Here is a 20,220-nt window from a genome sequence, read left to right as displayed (position 1 = left end):
GCTGAAAAACCCCCCAGAACCCAGGCAGAACCGCAAATGTGTGCTCTGGCAGAGAGGGAGGGGATGGAGAGAGCGCTGGATCACCTGAGGGAGGCATTCCCACCTCGGGATTTGGGACTCAGAGTGGGTTTTTGGGAATAACCAACATTTCAGGGATATGAGGAGAGCAGGGTGCAGCTCCTGGCTCTCCCAGCCTCTGGATTTGGGTTTTTGGGAATAACCAACATTTCAGGGATATGAGGAGGAGGGAGCAGAGGCAGCTCCTGGCTCTCCCAGCCTCTGGATTTGGGACTCAAACCGGGTTTTTGGGAATAACCAACATTCCATGGCCATGAGGAGAGCAGGGTACAGAGCAGCTCCTGGCTCTCCCACCCTCTGGATTTGGGACTCAAACCGGGTTTTTGGGAATAACCAACATTTCAGGGATATGAGGAGGAGGGAGCAGCTCCCTGGCTTTCCCACCCTCTGGATTTGGGTTTTTTGGAATAACCAACATTTCAGGGATATGAGGAGAGCAGGGTGCAGAGCAGCTCCTGGCTCTCCCAGCCTCTGGATTTGGGACTCAGAGTGGGTTTTTGGGAATAACCAACATTTCATGGCCATGAGGAGGAGGGTGCAGAGCAGCTCCTGGCTCTCCCAGCCTCTGGATTTGGGACCCAAACTGGGGTTTTTGGGAATAACCAACATTTCAGGGATATGAGGAGGAGGGAGCAGCTCCTGGCTCTCCCACCCTTTGGATTTGGGACTCAGAGTGGGTTTTTGGGAATAACCAACATTTCAGGGATATGAGGAGGAGGGAGCAGGGAGCAGCTCCTGGCTCTCCCACCTCTGGATTTGGGACCCAAACTGGGGTTTTTGGGAATAACCAACATTTCAGGGATATGAGGAGGAGGGAGCAGGGAGCAGCTCCCTGGCTCTCCCACCCTCTGGATTTGGGACTCAGAGTGGGTTTTTGGGAATAACCAACATTTCATGGCCATGAGGAGGAGGAGCAGGGAGCAGAGCAGCTCCCTGGTCTCCCAGCCTCTGGATTTGGGACTCAGAGTGGGTTTTTGGGAATAACCAACATTTCAGGGATATGAGGAGAGCAGGGTGCAGAGCAGCTCCTGGCTCTCCCACCCTCTGGATTTGGGACACAAACTGGGGTTTTTGGGAATAACCAACATTTCAGGGATATGAGGAGAGCAGGGTGCAGAGCAGCTCCCTGGCATTCCCACCTCTGGATTTGGGACTCAGAGTGGGGTTTTTGGAATAACCAACATTTCAGGGATATGAGGAGGAGAGAGCAGGGTGCAGAGGCAGCTCCCTGGCTCTCCCAGCCTCTGGATTTGGGACATGAACTGGGGTTTTTGGGAATAACCAACATTTCAGGGATATGAGGAGAGCAGGGAGCAGCTCCCTGGCATTCCCAGCCTCTGGATTTGGGACTCAAACCGGGTTTTTGGGAATAACCAACATTTCATGGCCATGAGGAGGAGAGAGCAGGGTGCAGAGCAGCTCCCTGGCTCTCCCAGCCCCTGGATTTGGGACTCAGAGTGGGTTTTTGGGAATAACCAACATTCCATGGCCATGAGGAGAGCAGGGTGCAGAGCAGCTCCTGGCTCTCCCAGCCCCTGGATTTGGGACTCAGAGTGGGTTTTTGGGAATAACCAACATTTCACGGCCATGAGGAGGAGGGAGCAGAGGCAGCTCCTGGCTCTCCCACCCTCTGGATTTGGGTTTTTGGGAATAACCAACATTTCAGGGATATGAGGAGGAGAGAGCAGGGTGCAGAGCAGCTCCCTGGCTCTCCCAGCCTCTGGATTTGGGTTTTTGGGAATAACCAACATTCCATGGCCATGAGGAGAGCAGAGGCAGCTCCTGGCTCTCCCAGCCCCGTCTGCCAGCCCGTGCCTGGGCTCCCCCTCAGGAAGAGGCAGATTTCCACAGTCACCCATTTCCTGCATCCCCAGCCCTGCTCCAAGAGCAGCAGAGGCTCCAGAGGCGCAGCTGTTCCTCCCAGGAAGGAGGGGAGAGGAAATGAAGGCTGCGGTTGAGAGGAAAGGGATAATCCACAGCGAGAGCAGCTGCTCTGCTGCCTCCACGGGGACCTCAGGGATTCCAGCAGCAGCTTGGAACAAAATGTTTTGCAACAGTTGGGGGTGGTTTGAATGCTCTGGGTGGTTTTGGTGCCATGAAAGTGAAGCTCTGAAGGCTGGCTGGGACACAGGAGGGAGGACAAGCCCAGCACAAGTTTCCCTTGCTGCCCGTGCCAATCCCTGCTGGGCTCCGAGGACCCTGCTGCCCTGGAGAGATGGATTTCGCAGGGGATGGGACAAAGGCAAAGCCAAAACAGGAAGCCAAATGTCTACCAGAAACAAGTGAAAATTGCCCCGAGGAGCTGCAGACACACGGGCTGAACCGGCTGTGACCCCAGCTGTGGAACTGCTACATCATTGTTTACTGCTCCCAGCACCGCTGCCACTGCAGCCACTCCAGGGTTTGTGATCCCATCGCCGGCAGGACACAAACACGGCTCACGCCAAGGCAGCCGCGAACAGCAAAAATGCAGGGAAAGGCCAAAAAAAAAGCATTTTTGCTGCTTTTTTGGGTTCTTTTTTTTTTTGAAGGGAAGGAAGCTGTTGTAATATCTTGGAATTTAGCAGCCACAAAAGAGCAGCAGTTCTGTTTCTGCCACTGAGACACTTCCCAAGCAACTCCTGCCTCAGGCCAGCCTTGATTTTCAGGGATTTTAACTTTCACCCCTGTGCACTAAAACACCCAAAACTTCAAAAATGAACACCAAAGCAGGAGGTGACACCTCCAAGGACCAGGAGCAAAGGGTTGTGCTGCTGCCTGGAACTGCTCCAGCTCCCACCAGCTCAGCACAGAGCAAAGGGGAGGCAAAATCCTCCTCCTGCATCTCCTGGAATGGAACAGGAGCTCCATGGAAAAACAAACTGGGGTTCAGAAAAAGGGGTTTGCATTGGGAGAGTAATAAAAACAAACTGGGGTTCAGAAAAATCAGAAAAAGGGGTTTGCACTGTCAGAGTAATCAAAGCTGCAGGCACAGGGAAGGGCACAGGCAGGCAGCTGACTTGGGACTTTGTAAATGGGATTATTTTGAAGGTTACCTGATAGCATGGCTTCAATCCTGCACTTCCAGTGGCTTCCCAGGAAAATCCTGAGGGCTCAAAGGCTGCAACACCTGCAGGAGGCCCCTGCAGCTGCTGAGAACCCTCTCAGAACGAAGGCAGAACTGCAAATTCCGTGCTCTGACAGAGCAGAGGGAGGTGATGGAGAGAATTCCTCTCTCCAGGCTGGGATCACCTGAGGAAGGCATTCCCACCCTCTGGATTTGGGGCTAAAATCACTTTTTTCTTTCTTTTTTTTTGCAGCCTAAAATTAATTTCTCACAGGAAAGTCTGAGTTGAAAAGGACCCATTAGGGTCAACCAACACTAAATATATTACAGTCTACACTGAATTAGAAGGGATCCCATCAGGATCAAGCTAAAATGAATTTAAGGTTGAGTTAGAAGGGATCCCATCAGGATCAAGCTAAAATGAATTTATCACAGAAAAGGCTGAGTTAGAAGGGACCCATCAGGATCAAGCTAAAATGAATTTATCACAGAAAAGGCCGAGTTAGAAGGGACCCACTAGGATCAAGCTAAAATGAATTTATCACAGAAAAGGCTGAGTTAGAAGGGACTCATGAGGATCAAGCTAAAATGAATTTATCACAGAAAAGGCCGAGTTAGAAGGGACCCATCAGGATCAAGCTAAAATGAATTTATCACAGAAAAGGCTGAGTTAGAAGGGACCCATCAGGATCAAGCTAAAATGAATTTATCACAGAAAATGCCGAGTTAGAAGGGATCCCATCAGGATCAAGCTAAAATGAATTTAAGGTCGAGTTAGAAGGGACCCATCAGGATCAAGCTAAAATGAATTTATCACAGAAATGCTGAATTCCAAGGGCCCCATCGGGATCAAGCCCAGCTCCCGCCATGCACGGGACACCCCAAGAATCCCAAGTCAGACCTGCAATCCCAATAATCCCCTGCTAAGAGCATTAGAGTCCAGCCCAATAAACGGCATCGATGAGAGCTGAGCTGTTATTGATCAGCAGAGCAGGAATCAGCTGAGCCTGGCCCAGCCCCAGCTCTGCACTTTTAGCACTCCAAGAGAGCCAATTATTACTCATGAGTTCATGTTTTCTTCACCTTCCTGTTGAAGAGATTATTTAAGACCTCAAATCACTTAACTGGATTGTTTTGTCCTCTCATGAGTCATCTCCAAGGGCCCCAGCAGGTTCTCGTGCAGGAGCTGGAAAAGGGCGAGGAAAGGGGCTGGAAAAGGAGCCGGCTCTGAGCTCTGCCCCTCCTGCAATTCTGTCAGAGCGCAAAGATCTCACAGCCCCCAAACACACAGCGCACTCAAATCCGGGTTCTTTTAAAGAAGTTTTTGTTTTACAAGAAAAAGACAATTTTTTTTTCCATAAGAAAAATGTGTTATTCCTTGTGAACCCAAAGAAAGAGGAGGGAAGAGAGGAGGTAACAGCACTTAATGCCGTGATTATTTTTTATTCTTTATTTCTTTTCTAATTTCTGAACAGTGAAAACAGAGAAAAACTGTCTTTTTCTCCCCAAAATGAATGAATATAAATCATTGGGTGGCCGAGGGCAAAGACTCGTTAGGAGCACACCTTGCAGGATTTAAAGAAACAAACAAAACCATCCGAATAAAGAATGAAACTCAACGCACAGGCTGTGACTCGCTGTTTGAAAACACTTTGCTATTTCTGGTGAACAAAGGTTTACTGTTTAAAACTTCACAGTCACAACTGAGCAGCAAAAACAGGATACAGCAAAGTGGAGCCTTAAAATAGTGACTGTTCTGGTGAGTGGGGCTCTATGGGCGGGCACGGAGCCAAGCCCAGCGCCAGCGGGCACCGGAGCCATGGCAGAGCTGGCACACACAGCACAGAGCCTGGCAGCTCCATGGGCACCAGAGCCAGGGCAGAGCTGGGCACACACGGCACAGAGCCTGGCAGAGCTGGCACACACAGCACAGACCCTGGCAGCTCCATGGGCACCAGAGCCATGGCAGAGCTGGGCACACACAGCACAGACCCTGGCAGCTCTAGAGGGCACCAGAGCCATGGCAGGGCTGGGCACACACAGCACAGACCATGGCAGAGCCGGGCACACACAGCACAGACCCTGGCAGCTCCATGGGCACCAGAGCCATGGCAGAGCTGGGCACACACAGCACAGAGCCATGGCAGAGCTGGGCACAGACCCTGGCAGAGCTGGGCACACACAGCACAGAGCCATGGCAGAGCTGGGCACACACAGCACAGAGCCTGGCAGCTCCAAGGGCACCAGAGCCAGAGCTGGGCACACACAGCACAGACCCTGGCAGAGCTGGCACACACAGCACAGAGCCTGGCAGAGCTGGGCACACACAGCACAGACCCTGGCAGAGCTGGGCACACACAGCACAGAGCCTGGCAGAGCTGGGCACACACAGCACAGACCCTGGCAGAGCTGGGCACACACAGCACAGACCCTGGCAGAGCTGGCACACACAGCACAGACCCTGGCAGAGCTGGGCACACACAGCACAGACCCTGGCAGAGCTGGCACACACAGCACAGAGCCTGGCAGAGCTGGGCACACACAGCACAGACCCTGGCAGAGCTGGGCACACACAGCACAGAGCCTGGCAGAGCTGGGCACACACAGCACAGAGCCTGGCAGCTCCATGGGCACACACAGCACAGATGCAGAGCTGGGCACACACAACAGACTGGCAGCTGGACACACAGCACACTGGCAGCCCAGAGGCATGCTGCGGAATCCAGCAGAAAGCACAGCAGCTCGTTTAGTGCTGGATACCCAAAGCAAAGAATTCCTTTTGGTTGCATTTAGATGGAGCTCGACACTCTGGAAGTTGTGTTTGTTTTGTGAGGGTTATCAGCTGCCAATGAAAGGTGCAGAGTTGGGAGGAAAGGATCACTTTGTCTGTGTTATCATCACACTTTGGGCACTTGGTGACTCGTGGAGAGCAACCCCAAAAACCAACCCCAAAGAGCAGAGACACGGCCCTGCCCCACACAGCTGAGGTGCCACACTGCACTGATTACTACCAACCAACCTAAAAATGAATGTCTCACACAAAAGGCTGATTAAAAGGGACCTTCTTTTCTAAAAGCAAATATTCCTTCTGAGCAGGGATCTGATGGAGAAACAATCGTCCAGCTTCACTAAAAACCTCCTCAACCATCCCCATTCCTCTATTGAAATGCCTCAGAAAAGCTGAAATAAAAGCAGAGATGCCCTCATTAAGTAAGATGAAAATAGCTTTTATGTTCCATTTTTTATTTTTAGCTAAAGAATGAAAATTCAGTTATGTAACCCTACAAGTTTCGTAAATTAGGAGCCAGGCAGGGCATGCTTGCACTCTTTGGGGTTCAGGGCCACCTCACCCTGCCCTCAGATGGCCAAAAGACACAGAAAATTGTTTGTGGCTTGAAAATGTGGCATCAGCCAACCCTTCAGGTATCAAAAACATCCCAAACACCATCAGAGTCCAAATCCTTCGAATGCAAAAGGCTCATTCAGCACCAGCATCTCCCTGAACCAGAGGCAAATCTAATTACAGCCAGAAGGTCAATCAGACATCTGAATCTGAGCTGGCTGCTGGAAACCTTGCAATATTTGAGATATTAAATAAATTTTAAATCAGATATTCTCTATCCCCGTCGCTGCCAGCAATACAATACACTGAGCCTGCAAGGAACCAAGGAGTGAGGGTGTGAACACTCCCTGCCCGCCCCTCTCCCACGGAGGTTCTCCATTCCTTTAACCCAGCTTACAGATGTTGAAACCCCACTCTGGGGCTCCAGAGCTGCAGCAATCTCCTGCACAGGGCCCCAGCCTGTCACCAACAGCTGCTCCTCTGTCTGAGGTGGGAGCTGTCACCACCTGCCTGCACATTCATGCATTTGGGATATCAGCTCCAACTCCCTCCCCTCCCAGACCTCAGCCGTCCAAGGAAAATCATCTTCACATCAACAGTAATAGCTGGGTGCCAACATTAACTGCAAATTCATCTGCCAGAGCTGCAGTGTGCAGTTCACACATCTCACTGCTCTGCAGGGCTAAGGAAGCAGTGAGAGCAGCAGGGACAGAACAGAGGAGATTCCCCATCACCAGGAAAAGCACAGAGATTCCCCATCACCAGGAAATGGGAGAGCACAGAGATTCCCCATCACCAGGAAAAGGGAGAGCACAGAGAAGATTTCCCATCACCAGGAAAAGGGAGAGCACAGAGATTTCCCATCACCAGGAAAAGAGAGAGCAAAGAGGAGATTCCCCATCACCAGGAAAAGAGAGAGCACAGAGATTCCCCATCACCAGGAAAAGGGAGAGCACAGAGGAGATTCCCCATCACCAGGAAAAGGGAGAGCACAGAGGAGATTCCCCATCACCAGGAAAAGAGAGAGCACAGAGATTCCCCATCACCAGGAAAAGGGAGAGCACAGAGATTCCCCATCACCAGGAAAAGAGAGAGAGCACAGAGGAGATTCCCCATCACCAGGAAAAGGGAGAGCACACAGGAGATTCCCCATCACCAGGAAAAGGGAGAGAGCACAGAGATTCCCCATCATCAGGAAAAGGGAGAGCACAGAGGAGATTCCCCATCACCAGGAAAAGGGAGAGCACAGAGATTCCCCATCACCAGGAAAAGAGAGAGCACAGAGATTTCCCATCACCAGGAAAAGGGAGAGCACAGAGGAGATTTCCCATCACCAGGAAAAGAGAGAGCACAGAGGAGATTCCCCATCACCAGGAAAAGGGAGAGCACAGAGATTTCCCATCATCAGGAAAAGGGAGAGCACAGAGGAGATTCCCCATCACCAGGAAAAGGGAGAGCACAGAGATTCCCCATCACCAGGAAAAGGGAGAACACAGAGATTCCCATCACCAGGAAAAGCACAGAGATTCCCATCACCAGGAAAAGGGAGAGCACAGAGATTTCCCATCATGAGGAAAAGAGAGAGCACAGAGGAGATTTCCCATCACCAGGAAAAGGGAGAGCACAGAGATTCCCCATCATCAGGAAAAGGGAGAGCACAGAGGAGATTCCCCATCACCAGGAAAAGGGAGAGCAAAGAGGAGATTCCCCATCACCAGGAAAAGGGAGAGCACAGAGGAGATTCCCCATCACCAGGAAAAGCACAGAGATTCCCCATCACCAGGAAAAGGGAGAGCACAGAGGAGATTCCTCATCATCAGGAAAAGGGAGAGCAAAGAGGAGATTTCCCATCATCAGGAAAAGGGAGAGCACAGAGATTTCCCATCACCAGGAAAAGGGAGAGCACAGAGATTCCCCATCATCAGGAAAAGGGAGAGCACAGAGGAGATTCCCCATCACCAGGAAAAGAGAGAGCACAGAGATTCCCCATCCAGGAAAAGGGAGAGCACAGAGATTCCCCATCACCAGGAAAAGGGAGAGCACAGAGATTCCCCATCACCAGGAAAAGAGAGAGCAAAGAGGAGATTCCTCATCACCAGGAAAAGCACAGAGATTCCCATCACCAGGAAAAGGGAGAGCACAGAGATTTCCCATCATCAGGAAAAGAGAGCACAGAGATTCCCCATCATCAGGAAAAGAGAGCACAGAGATTCCCCATCATCAGGAAAAGAGAGCAAAGAGGAGATTCCCATCACCAGGAAAAGAGAGAGCAAAGAGGAGATTCCATCACCAGGAAAAGAGAGAGCACAGAGATTCCCCATCACCAGGAAAAGGGAGAGCACAGAGGAGATTTCCCATCACCAGGAAAAGTGAGGGACCAGGCAAGGAGGGAACAGACCCTTGCAGAAAATCTGCCTGTGGGCAGAGACCTTCAGGGCTGGGCAGTTCTGGCTGCAGCCTCAACTGCAGCACTTCAGCCTCCCCCGGCTCATTACTGAAGAGCTGCTTGTTGTGGGTGTGTGGTGCTGTTGTTTGACTGCAAAGGATTGTTCTGCTACGAGGGGAAGAATTTTCAATTCCTGAGAAATAATGTGCAAAACAAGGCTGTTATCAACACTTGGTTACAACTTTATAAATTATGAAGTTCCAGGGAGATCAGGCCAAAACATAAACCATGAGATGATCGAGAGGGGCTGCTCAGTGCTCACAAACACTGCTGGAGATCCTCACGGATCCTCATTCCTGAGTTCCACTGCAACACCACTAAATGCAAATCATCTCAAACAAATCAGAGCAACATTTGAAATATGAACTCCAGAGATGCTGCTAACACAGACTGGCAGCCAGCTGCCCCCTCGAGCTCAGGAATTCCAGGATGGTTTGGCTTGGAAGGGACATTGAGGACCCAGGGACAATTCCCGCCACCCCAGGGATGGCACCACAGCCTTTGGGACCACATTTGTTGCACAGAATGGGAGGAGTTGAGAGCAAAAGAGAAAAAAGTGAAGCAGCAGCGAGGTCACAGCCAGTCAGTGTCACAAAATGAACCCTGGTCCCAAAATCCCACCTGATCTGGAATTTGCTGCTGTTCACTGCCCCACTCCGACCCCTCAGCTCCAAAACACCCGGGCAGAACTGCAGCCAGCACAGCCAGGAATGGTTCTAAGCCAGAAAACCCTGTTTCCTTCACTTTTTCCTTTCCAAGATACAGCCCTGTGTTTGCTGGAAAGTGCCTTGAAGCCTACTTGAGTTTCAGAGCTGCATTAGGCACAGAAGCATCGATGCCAGAGTGGAGCAGAGCATTAGGGAGCGATCGATGTGGCGGGGCCATGGCCCAAACTGCCCCTGCACTGCTCAAGAAAATGTTCCTCTGCAATCACAGATGGATAATGGAGAACACACACAAATATTTAGCCTTGAATACATTTTGGTTAAATCCCTATTGATCATTTTTGAGAGGATGTCTGGTTTTTGCCAAATTGCTGTTTGATTACCACTCCAGTGCCCGATAACACTGGGTAATGTCACAGAATCCCAGACAGGTTTGGGTTGGAAGGACCTTAAACCATCAAATTCCACCCTGTGCCAGGGGCAGGGACACCTTCCACTGCCCCAGGGCGCTGCACGCCCCTGGCCTGGCCATTTCCAGGGATGGGAAATCCACCATTCATTGTGAGTGAGCCCTGGCAGGGCCTGCCCACCCTCACAGGGAGGGATTTCTCACACAGGGCAGCAATCTGGGTTAAAACCCCCCCAAAAGCCCCAAACCCATGGGTTGGGTTTAATGAACACAGGAGGGAAAACTCTCACTGAAATGTGCCCGGTGCTGCTGCCCCAGCACAGTCAGGGCTTTGACATTCCTCAAGTGCAGGAAGGGCTGCTCAGCCAAAATCAATGGCATTGATAAATTGATTATAAAATGGAGAGCAAAGTGTCAGCCAGAGGAGCAGGGGGATTTCAATAAACTTTGTTTCTGAGATAGTTAGAAATATAAAATTGCAGTTTACTTGATAAAAGATTTGATAAGAACCAATCTGATGGAGAACCCCAAGAACAATAAAAATGTTCCCAAGGCCACGTCCCCACGCAGCCACAGCCACGCTCTGGGGTTTCTCCTCCTGCTCCTGGGTGCAGGAACAGCTCCTTTCTGTCCCACCTCACACATCCTGCAGACAGCCCGCCCCAGGCCACACTGCTGCTAAAATCACTTTCCAATACCAAACACTCCTGAAGATGACTCTGGGCACAGCTCCTGGGGCTGTTTCACTCACACACACATCTCCCTTCAGCCCCGGCCAGCACAGAGCTCAGATACCTCAGCACCAGCCCCTGCTGTCCCCAGGCTTTGGCACCTCTGGCACTTCCACAACTGAAGACTGCACCACAAACTTCAATTTCTGATGCTGAACGCAGAGATTCAGTACCCACACCTCCCCTCTTCAGGGTAACCACATCAGCTCCCCTCTGCAGCTTGTCTGGAGGGGAAAACCCCAAACCCACCCCAAGGAGCTGGAGGAACTGACTGTACCTCACCTTGAGAACAAATTCCCTTCCTAAACGAGCACCTTCTATAAATGCAAATTACCACCCAGTGCTGATGCTAAATAAAACCCGAGCGCAGCAGCAGCCGGAGCGAGTCCCACATGTTCACCCTGAGAATTACAACCAAACAGCCGAAATGCAGCAGTTGTACAATCCAGCCTCACGTGCTCCCAGAGCACCATCAACACCCAGGGATGTGCCCACTGCACACACAGTGACTCTGCCCAGCAGCAGCTGTGCTGTGTGGGAGTGATGGGACAATCAGGAAAAAAGCCATTGTCTCCTTAAAAAAAATAATAAATACAAATCTAGCAAAAGCTGAAGCAAGCCTGCCCTGCTCAGCGCAGTTTCCCAGGATGGCACAGCAGAGCTCTCTGTGTTTACCTTGGACAGCTCAGGCAGGCTGAGGGAAGCCAAGGGTTGCACAAGAACAGAGATTCTTTGTGCCCTGGCAGGTCCCCTCTGATTTACAAACATTCCTTCAAAGAATGGGGGGCCCTGCTGGCTCAGGCAGCCTGGGATGGTGCCACAGCCCGAGCAGGGGGCACCTGGGGCACCTCGGGGGCTCAAAGCCCCTGCTCTGCTTGGGGTCCTGTCCCAGGGCAAGGGAACAGCCTGGAGCTCTCCAGGAGCAGCAATTCCTGCAAGGAAAGGGTGCCCAGGACAGGGAATTCCTGCAAGGAAAGGGTGCCAGGACAAGGGAATTCCTGCAAGGAAAGGGTGCCAGGACAAGGGAATTCCTGCAAGGAAAGGGTGCCCAGGACAAGGGAACAGCCTGGAGCTCTCACAGCAGCATTCCTGCAAGGAAAGGGTGCCAGGACAAGGGAATTCCTGCAGGAAAGGGTGCCCAGGACAAGGGAATTCCTGCAGGGAAAGGGTGCCCAGGACAAGGGAATTCCTGCAGGGAAAGGGTGCCAGGACAAGGGAATTCCTGCAAGGAAAGGGTGCCCAGGACAGCAGCAATTCCTGCAAGGAAAGGGTGCCCAGGACAAGGGAATTCCTGCAAGGAAAGGGTGCCAGGACAGCAGCAATTCCTGCAAGGAAAGGGTGCCCAGGACAAGGGAATTCCTGCAAGGAAAGGGTGCCCAGGACAAGGGAATTCCTGCAAGGAAAGGGTGCCAGGACAAGGGAATTCCTGCAAGGAAAGGGTGCCAGGACAGCAGCAATTCCTGCAAGGAAAGGGTGCCCAGGACAGGGAATTCCTGCAAGGAAAGGGTGCCAGGACAGGGAATTCCTGCAAGGAAAGGGTGCCAGGACAGCAGGAATTCCTGCAAGGAAAGGGTGCCAGGACAGCAGGAATTCCTGCAAGGAGGTAAAGGGTGCCAAGGATCAAGGGAATTCCTGCAAGGAAAGGGTGCCCAGGACAGCAGCAATTCCTGCAAGGAAAGGGTGCCAGGACAGGGAATTCCTGCAAGGAAAGGGTGCCAGGACAAGGGAATTCCTGCAAGGAAAGGGTGCCAGGACAGCAGCAAGGAAAGGGTGCCAGGAGCAGGAATTCCTGCAAGGAAAGGGTGCCAGGACAGCAGGAATTCCTGCAAGGAAAGGGTGCCCAGGACAGGGAATTCCTGCAAGGAAAGGGTGCCAGGAGCAGGAATTCCTGCAAGGAAAGGGTGCCAGGACAAGGGAATTCCTGCAAGGAAAGGGTGCCCAGGACAAGGGAATTCCTGCAAGGAAAGGGTGCCCAGGACAGGGAATTCCTGCAAGGAAAGGGTGCCCAGGACAGCAGGAATTCCTGCAAGGAAAGGGTGCCAGGCACTGCAGGGGCTGCCCAGGGGGCTGCAGGTGGCACTGCTGGGTACAAGCTGAGGTGCCAATGAGGTTGGGTTTTCAGTGATCCCGGGGCTCATCAGAGAAGGGAATTCAGCAGTGGGTGAGCACAGGTGAAGCCCAAAGCACTCATTTCTTGGTGTGGAGATGTGCAAACTCAGGGTGCAAACCGTGGGAAAGTTAGTGAAGGAAAAACACCCCTAGAGCTTGGAGAATCCACACTTGTGTTTGAGAGAAACTCGCTTTCAAGCTGAGCTGCCAGCTGCAAGCATCAATCTCGGTGCTAGGAGGGCTCAGTCCTGGTTTTGATGCATTTCTTTAATATCTCTCAGACATTCAAAACCACTCTTACGTCATCAGGAATTTCTTTTGTATCACATTATTTAATAAAAACCTGCTGAAGACATCAGGGACCACTGCAGCTCTGTATCATCATCATCATCATCATCGGTGCTTCTCATTTTTCAAAGCAGATTAGCATTCCTGATTTAACTAAGCTTTTAAATACTGTTTTGCATATTATCTGCATCCAGCGCTGAGCTGGGGATGTACAAAGAGACATTTTGATCTCTTCGACAGGAACCAGAAAACCACTGAGTGCCTCAGTTTTGAGTACAAATTTTGTGGCAGGGGGGAGTGTGTGGGTTTTACACACACTCCATCACAAACTGCGGGTTTTACTTCGTTTTTATTTCAAATAAAAATCAAATCTATGCTATTACAACATATTCCACTTGACAAAATCAAACTACAACAGGATTTTGTATTAAAATTAGCCACGTTTAAAGTATAAACACAAACTTTTCACTTCATATGGTTGTCAGGAACTCAACAAAAGCCATGCAGAACTTTGGATAACACCTAAAAATACACAGGCAAAGGGCGATGGAAATTTGCAGAGAGTCTCCAAACATCACCATTAAGCTGGGTTTGATTCCCTGGGTTTGCTCCAGGGCAGGTGGGGCTGGGTGACAGCACCCTCTGGCAGCTTTTTAGAGTTTGGGGGGGTCTTTTATCCAAGGGAAGATTGCAAGGCCCATCAGAGGGAGCTCAAACACAGCTCTGCCTGAAAGCCCCCAAAATTATATGACTTTAAGTGAATATTAAAATAAAAAATAGCAATCCTGGAAACTTGAGAAAATCTCCAACAAGAACAACCCTTAAAATGCAGGTCACAAATTGGCTTTAAAAATCTTACATTTTTTTAGCATTTCAACAGTCACATCTTGGAGGGCTCAGCAGTATCCGCAGGTTAATTTTTTTGGTTAATTACAATTTGAAAGGGCAGCAACAACCTTGGATGAGTAAATAGCTCACCGCAGCTTCCCCAGCGATTCCTGGGCTTGGCTTTGCAGGGGGGAGCAGAAGGTAAACGCCCCACATGGGTGCGACACCAATACCGTAAATAAGTGGAAGATGATGGTGGAAGTTCAGAATTTCTGCCTCTGCTCTGAGCAGTAACCAACAATAAAGCAGACAAGATGGTAAACATTGCAAAAAGACAATTACTAATAATGAAAAGGCAACAGAAATGTTGGGCTGCTTCCACCAACTGAGTAAGGCGTTTTCAAACTGACAGCAACGTGCTGCCTGCCAAATGAAAATGAGAGCAAACAGCAAAGTTGTGCTTAACCCCTTTCTGCTCTTATGCTGCATTTTAAACCCCGATGAAATCATGGAATTTGCAAGAAAAAGTCTACAAAGGAGACATTTTACTCAGCTCTCTGGTCAGTGTTTCCATCACTTCAGTACCCAGAATGCTCACAAAAGTTATTCATCTTGGGTTCTCTCCTCAAAACCCGGTTCTTGAAAGCGTGGTGGGTTTCCAAGAGCAAAACCTGCGCTAGGAGCGCTCGGATTTGCCAGAAAAGTAAACGGGACTCGGGAGCAATGAACCTGGATTCTGACTCCTCCTGCAGAAGGTGAGAGCTCAGCGAGTGAGTTAATTGAAGGACAACCTGTAATTGCAGATTGCAAGGAGTCCCTGAGGAGCAGCAAGGACTGAGCACTGAAGGCAGAAGCCCGGGAGCCTGAGCCACACAAGATGATTCCAGGGACTGAAACACCTCCAAATTATCCTCACTCAGGTGCCAGCTAACTCCAGCAGGAACATCCCGCATCCAGGTGAGCGTGAGCTCCAGCCCCAACCTCCCCAGGCAGGTGCCTTTCCTTTCCATCCAACCAGCAGCACCACCAATTCAAAACAAATATTTACCCTCTCCTGACAGAGGAATAAAAGGGAACCTTTTCCTGCAAATCCAACCGTGCCTTCTGTTGTTCTTGCAAAGCTTCCGCCCCAAACAGGCTCGTAAATTTTCTTGAAACAGTTAAAAACAAAACACTGACACGAGCAGGTGAGACGGGAACAGAACAGCCCCGACATCCCTGAATCTGGACCAGGAAAGGCATCTCGTGCCCGGAAAGCGCATCGGTTATGCCGGGAATTTCTGCTGATGGGCTTTGCAGAGACATCACCAGCCAAGGGAGGCTTTGGAAGTGCAGCAATTTGCACCTACGACAACCGGAGCGTAACGGGAACAACAGCGGCCCCGGCGAGCCCGGCAGCTCCCGCGGCACAGCCGGACAGCGGGGGATGCTCGGGGGGCTCTGAGGGACCCCGGCCCGCGGCTCAGAGCCAGGAGCCCACGGCACACTCCGGCCGAGGAACCGCGACACCTGCTCGGAGCTGCGAGCGAGGCACAGCCCCGGCCTGTGCCGGGGATCCCTCCCGGCGGGGCCGGAGAACCGGGATCCCCTCAGGACCGGAGGAACCGGGATCCCCTCAGAGCCGGGCCCGTCCCGGGCTGATGCAATTGGCATCTCCCCTCAGACACCGGCAGAGCATCCGGGATCCCCCTCCCTCCGCCCCGGGGCCTGTCCCGGTGTGAGGAACCGGGACCCCCCTCAGCCCCCTGGCAGGGACACGGGGCTGCCCCCGCCGCAGCCCGGCCCAGCACAGCCCCCTCCCCGGCGGGCCCGCTCCGGCCGTGCCGTGATGCCGCTGCCCCGACCCTCCGGCGGCGGCACCGGGGCCTCCCCCCGCGGCAGGTGCCGGTCTCCGGAGGATGCCGCGGGCCCGGTGGGCCCCGGTGGGCGGCGCGGGCCGGGCCCGGTGCCGCGAAACCGGGGGTGGGGGGGAACGGGGGCCGTGAGGGGGGGCTGAGGGGGCCTCCCCCCGCCCGCGGGCGCCGCCCGCCCCCGCCAGGGGGCGCTGCCCGCCCCGCCCGCCGCGCGCCGCCGCTGCCCCCGGCCCGAGGGGCTCCGCGGGGGGGGCGCCGCCCCTCGCAGCCCCCCCGCCCGCCTCAGCCGGGGGCGGCGGCAACGAGGCTCACCCGGTGCGCGCGGGTCAGGCTCAGGTCCTTCATGACCTCCTCGAAGGCCGCCGTCTCCTCCGCCTGCTTCTGGTTGTGCAGCGCGATCTTCTCGCTGAATTTCCGCGGGTTGTTCGAGGCCGCCATCTTCCCCCGTCCGCATCCCCCTCCCCGCGGCCGAGGGGGGGCGACGCGCATGCGCCGGCGCAGGGAGGGGGGGCGGCCGCAGGGCGCCTGCGCGGCGGCGGCGGCGGGGCGGGAGGGGGCGGTGAGGGGGCGGAGGTTGCGCATGCGCGGGGCCGGGCGCGCGCGGGAGGGACGGCGCGGGCGGGGGCGCGCGCGCGTGCGCGGGGCCGGGGCTTCCCCCGGGGCGGGGGCGCGCGCGGGGCCCGGACGGGACCCGGTTCTGATTCTGGTCCTGTCCCTGTCCCGTTCCTGTCGCTGTCCCGATCCTGGTCCTGCCGCTATCCCGGTCCTGTCCCCATCCCCTTTCCTGTCCCCGATCCCAATTCCTGTCCCCGATCCTCCTTCCTATCCCCATCCCTGCCTCTGCCACGGTCCCTGTTCCTGTCCCCGTCCCTGTCCCCCATCCCAGTCCCTGTCCTTATTCTTGTGTCTGTCCTAATCCCGATCCTGGACCTTGTTCCTGTCCTGATCCCTGTCCCCATCCCGGTCCCAGTCCCTGTCTATTCCCGTCCCTGTCTGTCCCAGTCCCAGTCCCCAGCCCTGCCCCTCTCCTTGTCCCTGTCCCCTTCTCTGTCCCATCCCTGTCCCTCTGTCCCTGTCCCGTGGTGGCCGCTCGGTTTCCTGCTGGAAAATGGACTTTACTGATGCTCCCACTTCACTGAAATCAGTAAAACCCGGGAGGTGCCCGAATGGTTTATCAGGATTTCATGCAAAAATCACCTGTAACCAAAAACCCCCCCTGAGTTCTCCACGCTTTGATTTATTTGCTTTTAATCCCTCCAGAGTGAAAATGGGGCTGTGCCTCGCAGGTGATGGACAGAGCAGAGCTGGGGTTCGCACCTGGATGTGAATCGGAGCCGGAATAATTCACAATTCTCCCTCGGGTCCCTTTGTCATGCCAGGGGTCGGTGCCAGCCTCGGGCAGGGGGATCAGGAGCGGGAGGACCCCGGCCGGATGAGAAGCTGAGCCTGAGCAGTAATTAACATTAAAGAGAGAGAATGGATTGACCGGCGGAAGGTGGGGCGTTAATTAATAAAGAATCCGGTGATTTGTAACCAGGGAGCTGCGATTTCTTTGTTTGCTGAAATCACTCGCAGTGTGGAGGTTTGGAACTCCTCGGGCTCGATTTGTGGAAAACTCCTGCAGGAAAAGCTGTGCAGAATAAACTCCTTCCTAAACCTGCCCTGGTCACTTATTTAGCACTTTTTTGGTCACTTTAACACTGATTTGGCCACTTATTCAGCACTTTTTCAGTCACTTTAACATTGATTTGGTCACTTATTTAGCACTTTTTTGGTCACTTTGCTTGGTCACTTATTCAGCCTTTATTCGGTCACTTTAACACTGATTTGGTCACTTTTTCCGCCCTTTTCGGTCACTTTCACACTTATTTGGTAACTTATTTGGTCACTTATTTAGCACTTATCCGGTCACTTTAACACTGATTTAGTCGCTTGTTCAGCCCTTTTTCTGTCACTTTAACACTGGTTTGGTCACTTATTTAGCCCTTTTTCGGTCACTTTGCTTGGTCAGTTATTCAGCCCTTTTTCGGTCACTTTCACACTGATATCTCAGCGTTTCCCACCAGGTCCCGCAGTTCTCCCGTTAAATAAATGACACTGATTTGGTCACTTTTTCAGCCCCTTTTCGGTCACTTTGACACTGATTTGGTCACTTATTCAGCGCTCCTTCAGTCACTTTATTTGGTCACTTATTCAGCCCTTTTTGGGTCACTTTAACACTGATTTGGTCACTTTTTCAGCCCTTTTCGGTCACTTTGACACTGATTTGGTCACTTATTCAGCACTCCTTCGGTCACTTTATTTGGTCACTTATTCAGCCCTTTTCGGTCACTTTCGCACTTATTTAGCCCCTTTTCGGTCACTTTCACGCCGATTTCTCGGCGTTTCCCACCGGCTCTCCCGCCGCTGGATGCTCAGCGCTGGCTCCAGGCTCGGATCAGCCCCAGAGTCCCGTCCTGCCCTAAATCCCGCTCTCAGCATCTCCGGCAGAGCCGCGATCCCATCTCGGGGCGCTGCCCAGAGCCGGCAGGACCAGCCCGGCTGGCAGATGCTGCTGCGAGCCCTTCCCGGCCGTTCCCACCAGGAATAAACACCATTTTCCCTAAAACCCCGCAAGGCTGTGTACACGAACGGCACATCGTAGCGCGGAATTGGCCTGCCGCGCTAAAAGCACATCAATCACCGAGATTTACCGGGGAGATACCGATTATCCACATTGTTTTCGCTCCAGGAGCGGGACAATGAGCGATAATGGGCGCAGTTGTCCTGGATTTCATCCCGAGGTGCTGATATCAAACATCTCCAGCCCCAGCTGCCACTCTGCCTCTGCTCCAGCTCCGAAATGAAGTGTTTGAGATGGAGCTTGATAAATTCTCCCTTTTGGGAGAGATGGGATCTCTGCTTTGCTCCAAGGGAAGGAACGCAGATGGAGGCGAGGGGAGGGGGCTGCGGCTTCCTCCCCTAAAAACCTCCCTCCATTCTCATTGTTTCCCCGTGCAGCTTTATCAGATCGAATTCCAGCGTGAACCTGGAGCTGCTTCCTGCAAATCCCGGGGTTTGCAGCACAAACTTCTCCAGTTCGGGGCTCCAGGCACTCAGAGCCGCGGGTTTTGGGGCGGCTCTGCCCCTGCAGGTCCGGGTGAGGCTCTGGGGCAGGCCGGGTCTCCTCCTGCCCCCAGGGAATTGTGCCATTCCTTGGACAGGGCCGAGGGGCATTTCTGCCTCCTGCCGCACCTGGAGCACATCTGGGGCCGTCTCTGGGGCCCTCCTCACCTGAATGGCCCCTTCTCACCTCACCTGAACTGCCCATCTCACCTCACCTGAATGCCCATCTCACCTGAACTGAACTGTCCCTCTCACCTGAATCTCATACTGATCCATCTCACCTGAACTGAATCTGTCCCATCTCACCTGACTGAATGACCATCTCACCTGAACTGCTCCTTCTCACCTCACCTGAATGGCTCCATCTCACCTGAACTGAACTGTCCCATCTCACCTGAATGGCCCCATCTCACCTGAACTGAATGGGTCTGTCTCACCTCACCTGAACTAAACTGATCCATCTCACCTGAACTGTCCCTTCTCACCTGAACTGAACTGCCCCCTGTCTCACCATGAACTGCTCCCTCCCATCCACCTGAATGGCTTCACCTCACCTGAACTGCCCCCTGTCCCCAGAAAGCCCCTCTGGGATCCCCCACTCCTCCTCCCAGCCGTGTTTGGGACGAGGTTTTGGGATCTGAGGCTCCGGAGCACTCACGGAGCCCCCAGAGCTGCCAGAAATGCTCCTCGGGGGCAGGTGAGGAGCTGCTGCTGCTGCTGCTGCTGCTTTTCCCTCTTTTCCCGCTGGGTTCCATCCTCCAGAACCCCCTGCAGACAAACCCAAAATTCACAGAAAAGCTCACAAAAAATTCACCCAAAATTCACGAAAGCTTTCCCAGGAAGGTGTGAGAGACCCAACAACACCAGGGCAGTGCTGAGCTTGTGCTGTGATCCTCACATGAGCTGACTGCTCCTTTTTTTCTTTTTTCTTTTCTTTTTTTTTTTTTTTTTGCCTGCAGACACAAAGATTTGGATCTTTCACACTTCCTACTTAACGTCGCTGTTGACATTCCCATTATCCTCGGAGAAGAATATCCTCCGAGTCCCCAGTTGTTTTGAACGGGGCTCCAAACCGTGCTTGGAGTAGGAAAACATTCTCTCGTTTCACTTGGAGCTGGTGATAATTTATTTAATTTGAGATGTCCTTGTTTCCAGAGGGCAAACAAAAGCACCTGGAGCACTCTCCCCCCCCCCGAGAGCCCCCAAATTCACTCACACAGAGGGCTGGCTCATCCCTGCAATATTCCCTCCAATTTTGGCTCATCCCTGCAATATTCCCTCCAATCTTCGGGAACTTCCAGGGATGCAGCAGCCACAGC

The 20,220-nt window shown here is 52.9% G+C and overlaps 1 protein-coding gene across 7 annotated transcripts in view; it reads right to left on the bottom strand.

Annotated features, from left to right (window-relative positions):
• The window catches only part of CRTC1 (CREB regulated transcription coactivator 1), a 50,153-nt gene extending 33,873 nt beyond the window's left edge, over nt 1–16,280 (bottom strand). For 5 of the 7 annotated variants that reach the window (XM_064733999.1, XM_064734003.1, XM_064734004.1 and 2 more), the window contains exon 1: nt 16,109–16,280. In XM_064733999.1, coding sequence (XP_064590069.1) covers nt 16,109–16,234 — 126 coding nt within the window. In that variant the 5' untranslated portion in view covers nt 16,235–16,280. The remainder of the gene's footprint in view (nt 1–16,108) is intronic. The other 2 variants (XM_064734002.1, XM_064734005.1) reach the window with 1 other exon arrangement.
• Between the last annotated feature and the right edge of the window lie 3,940 nt (nt 16,281–20,220).

This window comes from Zonotrichia leucophrys, chromosome 28 (assembly GCF_028769735.1).
Source record: "Zonotrichia leucophrys gambelii isolate GWCS_2022_RI chromosome 28, RI_Zleu_2.0, whole genome shotgun sequence".
Taxonomy (NCBI): Eukaryota; Metazoa; Chordata; class Aves; order Passeriformes; family Passerellidae; genus Zonotrichia; species Zonotrichia leucophrys.
The sequence above is the reverse complement of the archived record's forward strand: the minus strand, read 5'-3'. Positions and strand labels throughout refer to the sequence as shown.